Here is a 13,488-nt window from a genome sequence, read left to right on the forward strand (position 1 = left end):
GGGGCAGGCGTCGGAACTTTCTTTAGCCGACGGCGAAGAGCAGCACTCATAATGGACACATGCGCCCCGGTGTCAATCAATGCACACACAGGAACATTATTGACGAGAACGTCCAGAAGATTCTTGTTCGTGGGTAAGGTGAAGCGAGGATTTTCTGCCAATGTCGTCAATGCAGCTTCACCTCCAGAAGCTGCACTGTCTAGTTTTCCGGTCGGGGGTGCAGCGAGTAGGTCGGAGAAGGAGCACGGCGAGACGGGGGCGAGCGAGATTGACGACGGGAGGGAGAAGGCGAGCAGGAGTAGCGGGGTCGTGTCAAAGGCGTCGCAGGGTCAGATGATGGGGTGGGCATAGAAGGGGTGAAGGAAAAGGACGCGCTAGAGGGGCGAGGGTGGTAATTAGGAGAATAGCGTGTCGGGGAAGTCCAGCGGCTGTGGCAGTGGCGAGCAACATGTCCAATGCGTTGGCAGTTAAAACAGATCGCCTTGTCGTCCACGGTTCGCCATTCGGAGGGGTTGCGCTGTCCATAAGAGTAAGAAGGGCGCGGTGGGGCCGTGCGTGGAGAGAGAGGTTCTGAGCATACGGAACGAATGGAGTGCAGGCCGACGTTGGACAACTCTTGACGGACGACGGCCTGGATCAAGGAGATTGTCACCGCAGAATGATCAGGTGACGGGAATGAAGGGGCTGCCGGTTGTGCCGCTTCAACCTCACGACAAATGATGCGGGTCAAGTTGTCACATCGCGATGACTGGTGGAAGAGGTCCTCACAGGATGACGTAGCAGCTGTGTTGGGAAGTCGCATGATGTGCTGGGATACCCGGCGGCTTTTAGCATGCTCGAGACGGCGGCACTCCTTGAGGATCGTATCGATGCTGGTGACGTTCGTAAACACCAGTAAATTGAAGGCGTCGTCAACAGTGCCTTTGAGGACGTGATTAACCTTATCGTCCTCAGGCATGTTCAGGTCAGCCTTGGCACAAAGGGCCAAGATGTCGAGAATGTACGACACGTAGGACTCGGTCGACGTCTGTACACGTGTGGCAAGCGCTTTCTTGGCATTGACTTGGCAACCAAACAGATTGCCAAAAAGGTCGCGGAGCTTCTCTTTGAAGAGATCCCAGCTCGAGATCTCCTCTTCGTGAGTCTGGAACCATGCAAGCGGAGCTCCGTCAAGGTAAAAAAGAACGTTCGCAAGCATAACAGTCGGATCCCACCTGTGACTGGTGCTGACACGTTCGTATAAGCGGAGCCAGTCGTCAACATCAGGACTGCCGGCTCCGTTGAAAACACCAGGATCCCGAGGGGGGGAAACGGCGACGTAGGTCGGGGCTGCAGGCGGAGACGGTTGTGTAGATGATGTGCCGCCAGCAGGAGCCGAAGTTGCACTGTCGCCGTTGCAACCGCTGCAAAGCTCCATGACGGGTACGGGGAACGTCCACCTCCACCAAATTAATGTTACGTGTAGCTGATGCCCAATGCTATATACACTCTAATTACAGAGACGCTAACGGAAGGCCAAAATGGCGACGCTCTATCAAGCGGGCCCACGTCGTCTCCCTCCTCCTCAGTGCAGCCACACTGTGGTGGCTGTTCCGTAGCATCATGGTACAATACCCAATGGATTTTTCAGACTCCAAAAATTCAGGCTTGATGGATATTCTGGACTTCATAAATGCACTGTCAGGGTTTCCATAGAGCTAATGCATTTTTGTAACTGATTTTTAAGACGAATTTAGGCCCCAAAGTTCAATTTTCTGAACTAAATCGCTCGTTCCAAGCCTTGCTACCCAATCTTAGAGAAGCCCATTTTGGATTTTCATCTGGCTTGGCTTCCAGTAGCCTGCTGTATAGCCTCGTAAGATTGAGAGGCGCATACTCTTAGGTCCGTTCGATTCGCCCGGACCACTGTCAACCAGTTCACACGGAGTTAAAAAATTGTGCAGCTCGATTTCTTTGGTGCAGACGCAGTGCAGGCGTTTTGTTTTTTCCGACTAATGCGCACGGAGTGCATAAGTTTGAGAAGTCCTTAACGTCTGGTATGATCGGCTTCTGAGGTGTAAAGACATCCACACTTGCGTAGACACAGCAGACTCGCGTAAGCGAGGTTATAACGGCGCTTCCGCATATGTGACGTGTCGTCTGCTGCGCTGCTGTTTCGCACCTGTACTTCTGCGCCAAGTCGGCACCGACAGTAGGGAAAGTGCAGCAAAATCGTGAACCAGTCCTGCACCTTTTAAAGTGAATGGCATGGTTCAGAGGGTGCCATTACTGCACTGCTGAAACAAAAGGCACTGTGTAGCACCTTGTGAAGTGGTTCAGGGGGTGCATGCGAAATAAATGTACCTATCAACAGAGAGTGCGTGCCATCCTTCTGTCTCAGAGGCTGTGTGCACTCTTCCTTGGTTGACAAAATGCTCTAGGGGATGGCACTTTTTCTGTTTTGTTTCGTTTTTTTTGTTCAGCATTATCGTCATAACCACTTAATGCAGGATCTGTTTTTTCTTTCTTCTAAAGTTTTGGTTGCTATTTTTCACATTTGTCCACTGAGCAGGTGTTTCAGAGACATCGCGTCTTTGTGTGTGTGGGCGCGACTTTGCATTTGTGTGATCTGACCCGCTGTGGTTGCTTAGTGGCTGTCGTGTTGCGCTGCTAAGCATGAGGTCGCAGGATCAATGGCTGCGTTTCAATAGGGAGAAATGTAGAAACTCCCATGTAGTTCGACTTAGGTGCTCATTAAAGAACCCCAGCTGGTCAAAATTTATCCGGAGTCTCCCACTACAGCGTGCCTCATAATCAGATAGTGGTTTTTGCATGTAAAACCCCTTAATCTAAATTTAAGAATTAAATTTGCATCATTGGTGCCACCTCCTCTACCTTTGCGAGACCCAAGTGGTGCGAAGAAACGTGGCTCGTTTCTTCGATCTCCATGGTGAACTTCATTGGCGGAGATCGCCCACCCGGTGGATGCTCTTGTCGACTGACTCATGTGCAAATCCAAGCAAGTCTCATTGCCTCCAAGCATATTATGAAGAAAGACATTATTGGAGATTGCTTTAAGCCGCTCTAAGGCAAATAAATTTTCTTTTTATTGGCTGAATGAGTTTTCAGAGTCTTCGATTTTTTGGACTAATTTTGGTTCTCCGCGAGGTCAGGAAAATCGGTCGGCGACTATGTGCATTAGACGGTGTGATGTGATGCATGGATATTTCTGAAATTGCAGGAGAAGTGATATTTATCTGGGGAAAAAAGCTGACATACACAAATTACTGACATACACATTTCTGAAGATAGTTTTATTGTTTTACTTGATGTTGGATAATTCCTGCAAAACTATGGTACTTACAGGAATCATTGAACCAGAAATGGTTAAGGCCAACTGCATTGAAATTTCGTTTTGAGTAAACTGGTTACTAATGAATAATTCCACATACTGCTGAAGTAATCTTCGAAAGTTGCAGGGCTAGTAATCTCATAATTTTCTTATTAGCAGCCTAGCACCTAAACTGATGGCATGTGTACCTAGTTGTTAATGGGCATGACCCAAATCCCAGCACTTCTGAGATCTTCAGTGCGCTGCCTAATGCCTAATTCCCAAGGTCATGCCAAGGTGTCTAGCAAGTTTGTTTCGTCACATGCACACTTATATATCACACGTAAAATTTTTAGGGGTGTGCGAATATTGAATACCGCCAAAGCGAATCAAATAGTGAGCATTTGAATAATTCAATTCACGAATCAAATGTGTACTATTCGATTTCTCGAACATTTGATACATTCATTGTGGAAGCCCGTGCAGTGCCACACGTCGCGTGTGCCGCGGAGCCCCATGTCCTCGGTGTCACCCAAGCAAGCGTGTCACTTCGTTTTTGCTACAAAAGGGCTACCGAGCACGCTGCTGTTGGGTCACCCCGGCTGGTGCGGTAGCAGACTTTGTCACTGCGAGCATTCCCTGACGTTGGCCCGATGCAAGGATCACAAACACACACGATGAAAAGACGACACGACGACGAGGAAACGCTTTTCATCGTGTGTCCGTCCTTTTTAGCGCTACCATCAGTTTTAAAGAATGCATCACCAACTAGCCCAGCACCAAGTTTTATTGATCACAAACACAGTTCCTGAATGCTGCAATTCGCAGAACGGCACCGCGTCAGCTGGGGCCCCCTCTGATTATAGAAGGTTTGACCGGGTTGACAGGACTGATCGAAATGATAATGCGACATAGACAGAGGGGACAGCAACATTGGCAGTGCGCATTTCATAAAACGAAGATCGGGACAATTAGCATGCAGTTAGTGTTGCATATATGGCGATTAACTTCACGCCGCTTCAGCAGCCGTCATTCTAACTTGCACGTAGGACCTTGGGACTGGTAACATGATGAGCTACCCGTATAAACATGCTGTTTAACGGCAAGCATTCCACGATGGCTTGCGGCCTGTTACCACATTGGCTGCGGTGAGGTTTCATCACTGCCACACTGCCTAGGCCATTAGTCTCAGTTGGCGCTGCCTTATGGGGCATCAGCAACCTAAGTTACGGTCTTGTGTCGCATCGATGTACGTCGGAACCCGCGATAACGAAATACTGCAACAACGAAATTCCCGCGACAACGAAACATTCTCGTATGCCTGGCGAACGCCCATAGGATTCAATGCATTTCGTACCTCCCGGCAACGAAATGTAGCTGTACTGCAATCCCGCATCAACGAAATTTGCCGGAACGTAACTCCGCATATTGCGTAAGGCTAGCAGGCTCCAAAATGTGCTCAAATGCGATTGTTTTGCATTATAATTGCGTAAAATACCACCACATTACACTTGCGTGGGCGCCGCCATTTTTGTTCACCAGAACAACTGAGCGCCGGAAGCGATCAGTGCGCTGGAAACACGTCATGGCCGCCATCTTGTTTGTTGATCGCCCGTTTGAAGCGGCACCATGAGGGGCACGCACGTTGCTACCGACATGTGACGACGGTGTTTGCGTGCCTAGCAGGCGAGATCTTTGTTTGAAACGAGCGTTCATTTTGCATTCCCCGTGGTTGACTCGGCGAGGCCTAGTCCAATCGCGTGAGGCGAGACTGAACGCAAACTGGACGCGCGTTTCGAACAACAATCCCCGATCGCGGCAGTGCACTGCGTAATGTGCGCCTCGGTGGGGAAAATGCAGCAAAAACAAAGAAATCCACGTCCCACCTACGTGGAATTGTTTATGGCGCTTGAGATGGCGGTCGCGGCATATAGAATGTCACGCATGGGGCCATGATTGACTGATCGTCCTGGAATACGCATCCCTTGCTTCAAGAACGCTGGTTTTGGTACCACCCGACAGGCATCGTGTGCGGATTCTACGCTGGATGTAGATTTGCGCGAAAGGGCTGTTATCTCGATCGTTTGTCTTTGCATACACAAGATACGATCACTCTTGCGATCGGCACCGGCCGCGTCGGCGCCTACGGGCAACAGCGTGCGCTGGAGAAATGCTGCTGCATGTGCTGTTGCTCTGCATCCGGTGCCGAGTTACGCAAAATCTCGGCAAGTGATCGCATCTCCGAAAGCAGTTGACCGTAAATTCTGCGCTACGGCACTACTGCCACTGCTGGTCGACGCATGCGGCACACTTTGTACTGTCAACGATGCGGTTCTATATCCTCGAGCAAAGCCTGCAAAGTAAGCTAACGGAATTTGGACAGTAAAGTTTTGTTCTGCGATGCATTACCTATCTGTGCTGTCTCTTTTCGCAACAACGAAATTCTCGCGGCAGTGAATTTTTTTCGCGTTTCCCGCCGATTTCGTTATTGCGAGGTTCAACTGTAGATCTATTCTCAGCAGTAGTGCGACACTTGAAAAGCCAACAAACTGCCTCGCAAATGAAAGCTAGTGCGTGGCGTGACAACACAGGCTTTCACGGCCGCTGTATTTACGACACGGAATGGTGATCTCCTTATCGATGCCGTTCGTAGGTGCACATCGGTCTTTCTGTAGCTGTAGGCAACTCGGCACAGAACTAGCTTTGGATTTACACGGCAGGTGCGAAAGGGTCATGACCTGGTTGCAAGCATTGGCGCGGATGGCGGATAAACAGGAAAACCATGGGGGGGTCGCACAAGCTTGCCGTGACCTTGCAGATTGTAGAATCTTTCACAGGTGGCAAATCACTCTGAACCTAACAAAAATTGACAGTCACTTAAGTATCCTTATATGATTTCAGTGTGAAAGCATTATGATTTCTCAAATTAATTGGTTATGTCCATGATATGTAACGTCGTATATTGTCATGTGTACTTCACAACTCTACCTTGATCCACTTTGCTCCAATTTGTACCAACCTTAATCCACTTAATCAACTTTAATCCACCCTAATTCACCTTCATTCACTTTACTCCACCTTAAAAAGGGGCCCTGAGCCACATTTTATTGAAGTGGATAAGTGCACTTGAAGGTAAAATAGGCTATTTCAGAAATGCTTTGCCGCAAAAAGTACTTCAATGCGTTCAGCAGCAGCGGAGTTGTTGGCAGTCAAACACGCCCTGTGTGGTGCTTCCGCTGCTTCTTCAATGCCTTATACTGCGAAGACTACGGTGGAGAGGGATGTGTCGACTATGCTCTGCCTACTGCATGCACACAGTCCAAATTCGGTTTTGGATTTTACATAGGCACTACTACTTTGGTGCTTGGTGCTTTGGTGATTTTGGTGCCTATGACGCGCCAAACATAAGCCAAGTGCGGTTGTCCTCGGCAAGTCACAGTGCGCTTAGCCAGTGGACTCGTCATTGCAACCCACGGCAGCCGCAGTACAGTGCAGCCCACTAACAATATCAAGAACAAAAAATCTGATCGTTATATCCAATCATCGCTATATCCGGATTGCCGTAAAAAAAGCTACCGAACATACCCATGTAGTTCCAAAACCACATTTGCCACTTCACTAAAAGATAGCCATATAAAGAAGATGAAAAATAAAATGTTTATTTATACCTGTAAACAGCGTATCAAGTGTTAGGCGCACTGAAATATTGCGAAATCTGCCCTTGCTTTCATGGGAGTTTCAGGTTCACAACTGCAGTTTCCAGCTGCTGTGTGAACACTAGTGGCAATAATTTCATCATCATCAGCTTATTTTCTGTCCACTGCAGGACAGAGGCCCCTCCCCGCGATCTCTAATTACCTGTCCTGCATCAACCGATTCCAACTATCACCCCACCTAGTCTTCTGCCGTCCTCGACTCTGCTTCTCTCTTGGCACCCATTCTGTGACCCTAATGATCTACTAGTTATCTAACCTACGCATAACATGACCTGCCCAATAATTTAGCGTGCATGAAATCGAGGAGGGACTCTATCGACAACAGCGCACTTCGGGTGGACATTGGGGTCGGTGTCAAAGATGGGTCATTGTCAATCACGTCGTCCCCATTGCACAATGCTGCCGTCAGTTGTGACAACAATTGCCCCATTGGAGACCTCTTTGCATAACGAGGCAGCACTATTTGCACTTGGAAACTGCTCCATTGAACCACTACCTGTTTCATTGTCAGTAGTGACATCCTTCCCGAACTCGATAATGTCAGCGGCTTCCACCGTGTTGGTTCCACTATCATCGGGGGTTTTGCCATGGTGCACATAGCCCGCCTTTTTCGTTGATTGTCATGGCCCCTGGGTTCAGCCGTCATGATCATGGTGCTCATGCATGAGCTCATACTTTGAGTCTTGCAAAATTTGCAGCATCGTCTCGAGCGACACAACATTGCGCTTTGTTGGCGCTGCCTTCTATGAGCTGAGCTGTCCGCTGCTGCTTCTGCAGTGCACTTCTGCACTCACTGAGAAGGGGACATAGGGTAGATGCTGCTTCGCTTCTTGCTTTCTATAAATTTTTTTCTCTCCTTATGCTAGCACGATCGTAGGCGATGCTGATGCGAAGTGGCTGGCGCCATCTTGTGGGGCGCTCTGCCAACTAGCTATGCTCTCCGTGGCTTTCGCAATTGGCGTGTAGGTGGGATGCGCTGCTCGGTTAATGGTGGCAAATGAGAATTAGTGTAGACAAACGTATCGCCCTGCCTCAGCATCGTTCGTTTAAGGGAAACTTAGCAATGCAAATTTCATGATTATTCTGCGTGGAAAGCGCCATCCAAAAGGCAAGATTTTGACCGTTATACCTTATATGCGGTGAGTAATATATCGTTATATGTTGTTTTTTTCCATAGCCCTAATGTATAAGTTGAGACTCTTTAGTCTGCTCATCGTTATAACCGATGTATCGTTATATGTGGTATTACGATACAATAAACTCTTGTTAAGACAAACTCGGTTAAGCCGAATTCTCGCATATAACGAACAACATGGAAACGTTTGTTTGGTTTTCAATGGACTCAATACAAAAAAAAATCTGCTTCAGATGAACAAGCTTAAGACGAAGCTTGCATGTGGCCTGGCCTTAAGTTTCGCGGAGTTCAATGCTAGTTGAGCGTTCAAAACTAGTCGAAATTAGCGAGACCTGATAGCTATGACACTGATAAGCAGGGTGGCCAAAGTTTAATTGCTATGCAGGCAGTCGCACCAAGTGTGAGCAGACGATAGTCCATTTCTTCTGGAGGTATGTAATCATTATCGAAATTCGAAAGCAGATTTTTGCTTACTTCAGCCTGCCTATTAAACTTTGTCAATAAATATACACAGTAACAGTACGAAGAACGTACTGATTATGAAATAAAGCATCCAGGAAAGAGTGATGAGCAGGCTTCTGTTGAAAAGAGAGCGTACGAGAGAAAGGTGACCTTGCGCTCCACTTGCGAGCTCCACGCGCCACGCACAACTGCAAAATTTGGCTGAGGTATCCAAAGCAGCATATGCTATCCGCAGACTAAGTCTTTTCACCAAGCCCGAGGGGTGGTTCAGGACCCCTTTAAGCCACCTTACTCTAACTTGTTCTAACTTTAATTCTGTATTGCTACTGGAGGCAAACAAGACACTGATGACGTTACTGATGATGATGATTTTGTTACCACTCGTTGCGGACAACGCCGGCTTTTCTTCCTCATGGGACGTACTATAATGCTTTCGTATTAAAAATTGTGCGGATGGTGCCTGCTCTTTATCGTTGGCAAAGGCTGCATGCGAAGTGGTGGTAGAGTTGCGTGATGCGTCGTCCTTTCGTCTGTTGCACAGATTAAAACATTGTGCGACGTGGCAGCGTGATGTCTCTGCATTCACAAGATGCAGGTAGCATTGTGCTTTACATGGGCAATGGCCGCCAAGTCCTCGATTTGAGAGCCATCTTTTGCAGTACCCCAAAAACATTCTCTTCCTGCTCCATTAAAGAAGTGCTTTTCGTTGCCACCAGCCCCAGCTTCGATCACTGCAAACTGTCATGTAAGCAGCACTGTTGCTGGCATTTTTAGCAGCCAAAATCACTTTCTGCTTGCTGCATTGCTGGTGATGCCATCGTGCACCTCAACATCAGGGAAAAGGGATGATAGCCCTTAGGGTATGTGGTATACTGTCCTTGGCAAATGTATCGTCACGGTGTGCGCGTTGAGCACGGGCGTATCTGTTTTTATTTTCCACTTCCATCTATTGCAGCGCCTAGTGACAATAGCGATTGATGCATGCTGCTTATTATGTTTCAAAACTGAAGTCATGACTAGATTCATAGAGTAGCGTGAGAAGTGTTGAGACCTGAATATAATATGAGAAGGAAAGTATGCTTGTTAAAACATAAGAAAATACCTTGTATTATGTTTGTGTTTTTACGGTATTTGTTCAGAACCCTACTTCAGCAGCACCTCCTGTTCGGTGGGTTGTCAGATGGTGTGTTGTCAACTCGTGCAGCAGACGAGTTACCGACGCCAGTCATCTCGCAGCACCAGCTGACATTGACACAAAATTATCAGTTAATTTTAGTTTTAAGCTAGATGTGGTTCATTATATTGATTTTTGAAATGTTTGCTTCGTTAACAAGAGAGGTTCAATTGCATTTCATTACTTGTATGCGTTAGCTTGTTACAACCTGTTTTTGTAGAACAATATTTGCCTGTATCTTGCAGGGGGTGTGCCTTGATACATCCAAGCTTCCTGTTCTGCAAGGGGAAACCTTGTTGGGCTCCTTGGACGATAGGTAAGGTGCTTGAAATGAACCAAGTTGCTGACTAAGTCCAGGAAAACTGAAAGATTCACTGACAGGGCTTTAACATTCTTAACCCTTTTTGGTCCATTTGTTCTTGTAAGAATCAAGGTTTTGCAGGAAATGCCTGACACCGACAAAAACAGACAGCAAAACTATTTTCAGTAATGGGAGTGCCAGTAATGTTAATTACATAGTTTGTCGACTTGTGTCGCAGATAAATATACTTGTGCACACCCCAGATCCCCGGGAGTATGTATCATTGCATCAGAGGTCAATGTGCAGCTAGTAGTGGCACGTGTAAGTACGCAGCGCACAGTATTCGGGCACCAAAGGCAATGGCTTCTCTGTAGGAAAATTTTTTCCCCAAATTTTGGCCTGCCAAGTTAGCGGTGCAGTCCTTACACGAGCCTATACGGTAATGTGAAATTTTTGCTTCCCTAAAAGAACTTTGTTCCAGAAAGGGTCGAAGAACAAACTGCAGCAGTGACATACATCAAACATTGTGGTAAATATTGCGATGGGTGTACAGAATAAAAATTGAGATTGAGGGCAGAGTTTGTTCGTGCACTTGTCATTCTCCACCACTGGTTAAGGCTGTCATTTTGTGATGTCCCATGCACTGATTGCTTGACTGCTGCTGTGTAGCACTCAAACAACTGCATGAAAACTGCCTCATCAAAGCTGTGTTGGCTGTACTCAAAGAAAAAAAATTGTACGTGACATAGTGTCCCTCCTTGCGGGGGGGACCTGTACTTGAGGTTCGCAGTGGTGTTTGAAACTATTCAACCCTGCCGAATATGGAACTGCCATTTTCAGGGCCTTGAAGGAGTTTAAAGTCTCATGATGTGCTTTAAAATTATTGAATTTTGCTTTCAGCTCAACTTGGCGGATTCTATGTATCTGACTGTGAGGTTCCAGCCAGTCCAATCTGATTAGCACCTTTGTGGTAAAGACTTCTTTGTTTGTGGTGGCTAGTGATGTTCTATGTGAAAAAGGCGTAGGAGGCACTTTACTGTTAAAAAAAAACAGGTTTTTGCTTATTGCCTAGACAGTGCCATTCAGTCTATCTCAACATTATATGGACTGCGTTGCCTGTGATCGCCATGCTGACTACAGGCTATTTAAGGAAGTTCCTGGGGTATGTTAAAAGTTCCAGTGCCTTGGTGAATGAAAACAATTCTTGTACTCATCATCCAGGGGTCTGGAGTGTTAGAAGTGCCACAGAAATCGGACCACACAGCTGAATGGCATGTATGGTACAGGCACGGAGTAGCCCATCTATTATTGAAAAAGGCTGTTCATGCGATGACCGTGTGTCCACTGCTGTATGCTTTCAAGTAGGCAGTATTATTGTACAGTCAACTTCCATTAATTCGAATGTGACAGTAGCACTGATATGGGTTTATAAGGGTTGGATCAGGTTCAGTAAGGTGGTTAAGGACAGATGAGTGAATAGGATCAGATTGTGATAAGGTTGATAACAACAGATAAAAGTTTATAAGGGTTGGATGTAGTCCAATAAGGTTGATAGTGGCCAATTAGGGTTGATAAGCATTTATACTGGTTGGCTCAAGTTTCTTAACATTGATAATGACACGGGCTGCATGGAGATGAGTCAGTGGCACAATGCTTACACATACTTAGACAATTCCCATAGGAGTTTCTAGATAAATTTTTGGGCTAGGCCTGTACTTTGTGCTATGTCTGATGAGTTCTCCCCCCCCCCCATCCTCTTGTTGCGTTTCAGTGACATCAGGGATAAGCCTGGTAGGCTGCTATGGCTCTACATGGATAGGATACTGGTAAGATGAACTTTTAATTAAGATGTCGCACTACGTCCTGGTTAAAGTGGACTTGCACTGCAGAAATTATAAGTTAGTAAAATAAAAAATTTTTTCCTGATCACCACGCACGCCTTATAGAGGGAGGCACTGATTTGGCCTAGTTAGTTTTGTCATATTGGGAACTTTTAAGTGGAAGTGGAAGCGCTGTGTGTTGTAGTTTTTATGTCTGTCCCTCTCTTTTTTAAGCGCTATTGGGTATCCTGCTGTAGAACGAGGTGCAGTTTGCAGCAATGCGCAATTTTGACGCAGAGGAAGTTTGCTTGAAATTGCATATTATTTGTGCACCTCTGCGCTTTCAGTATGCGACGCACTACGTTTTGGTCATGAGCGTTGCATTGCGGTCACTGGTCACAAAATCGTGTTACTCTGCTCGTTTCCTGGTAAATAGGTTCAGGTCCGTGATGTAACAAATACAGTAGAACCTCTTTGATGTGATCCCATTATATACCATTTCCTTGAGTCAACATTCGCAATAGAGAACAAAAAAAAATGACCCAATACAGTTACGCTTCTCTTTTACTGGTTCATACATTCTCAGGGAACACAATCCCTTGGCACCAACGGTCACTAAATCGCCAAACTGCGATTGTATGACATGTTTTTCGTCCACTAGATCCCATGTAAACAAGAAAAGGTGCTAGGCACGTATCGAGAGCAGTAGCGGCCCGCAGCAGCAGCTTCCCCCTATTAATTGTCCACTTGTCCCGCATGAAAACGCCGATGCGCCCCGAGTTTCCTGTTCCGGTATCAGCACATCTCTTCCCCGGTCGTCGCACACCGCATCTACAGCTATTGCTTCCAACCTCACTGTTGCTTCCAACCTCGCGTATCTGTTCCACAGCGTGTGTGGTGCTGTGCCATAGGAAGAATACTCCACGCTTTTAACAGGTGATGACACAAACGCACTGCTGTTCCCTGCTGCCGGCGGTGCAAAGTGAGTGTCATGTTTCACACATTTCGCTCAGGGGCCATCATAGGCATTGTATTCTGGCATCATGCACAAGCTCGATTTCGTTTTGGTTTCGCAAAGGAATACGACGAAGCGCAATTGAACGAGAATGTGCGTTTCAACAACAACGGTCGCTCGGGCGCCACCAGCTTCACACTTCACACTTATGCGACTTAACGATCTGTGCCGAGTGGTCATCTCGAAGCTTCCTGCAAAAATGCCTCACTCGAAAAAGCTGCTGATCCAGGCCGAATTCGAGGGACGCAAATATGAGCTTTGTCGAAGTCACAAAAACGACAATGCACAGCTTGAGCTTCTCAGTCCCCATCAGCGTGGCATGCGTCGGCATCTTGTGCTGCAGCTATTCGTGCAAAGCATTGCGTTACGTAGATGTCAACTAATTTAACTCTGCCAGTATATTTAACAACTTCGGATGATAGACTTTCCTGTTTAGTATGTTTTTCTCGCATCTTTCTTTTGCAACATATATGAACGAGGTTCTACTGTACTTTGTAAATCACAGCGCATTGGACAAGGGACGACCACAGAAACAATACACTGCTTTTCGTGGCC

At 46.8% G+C, this 13,488-nt stretch overlaps 1 protein-coding gene across 1 annotated transcript in view; it reads left to right on the top strand.

Annotated features, from left to right (window-relative positions):
* The window catches only part of LOC126525083 (rRNA methyltransferase 1, mitochondrial-like), a 63,408-nt gene that overhangs the window by 10,989 nt on the left and 38,931 nt on the right, over nt 1–13,488 (top strand). Inside the window, exons 4-5 of the mRNA XM_050173145.3 lie at nt 10,043–10,113; nt 11,870–11,924. Of these exons, the coding sequence (XP_050029102.2) occupies nt 10,043–10,113; nt 11,870–11,924 (126 nt within the window). The remainder of the gene's footprint in view (nt 1–10,042; nt 10,114–11,869; nt 11,925–13,488) is intronic.

This window comes from Dermacentor andersoni, chromosome 3, assembly GCF_023375885.2.
Source record: "Dermacentor andersoni chromosome 3, qqDerAnde1_hic_scaffold, whole genome shotgun sequence".
Lineage (NCBI taxonomy): Eukaryota > Metazoa > Arthropoda > Arachnida > Ixodida > Ixodidae > Dermacentor > Dermacentor andersoni.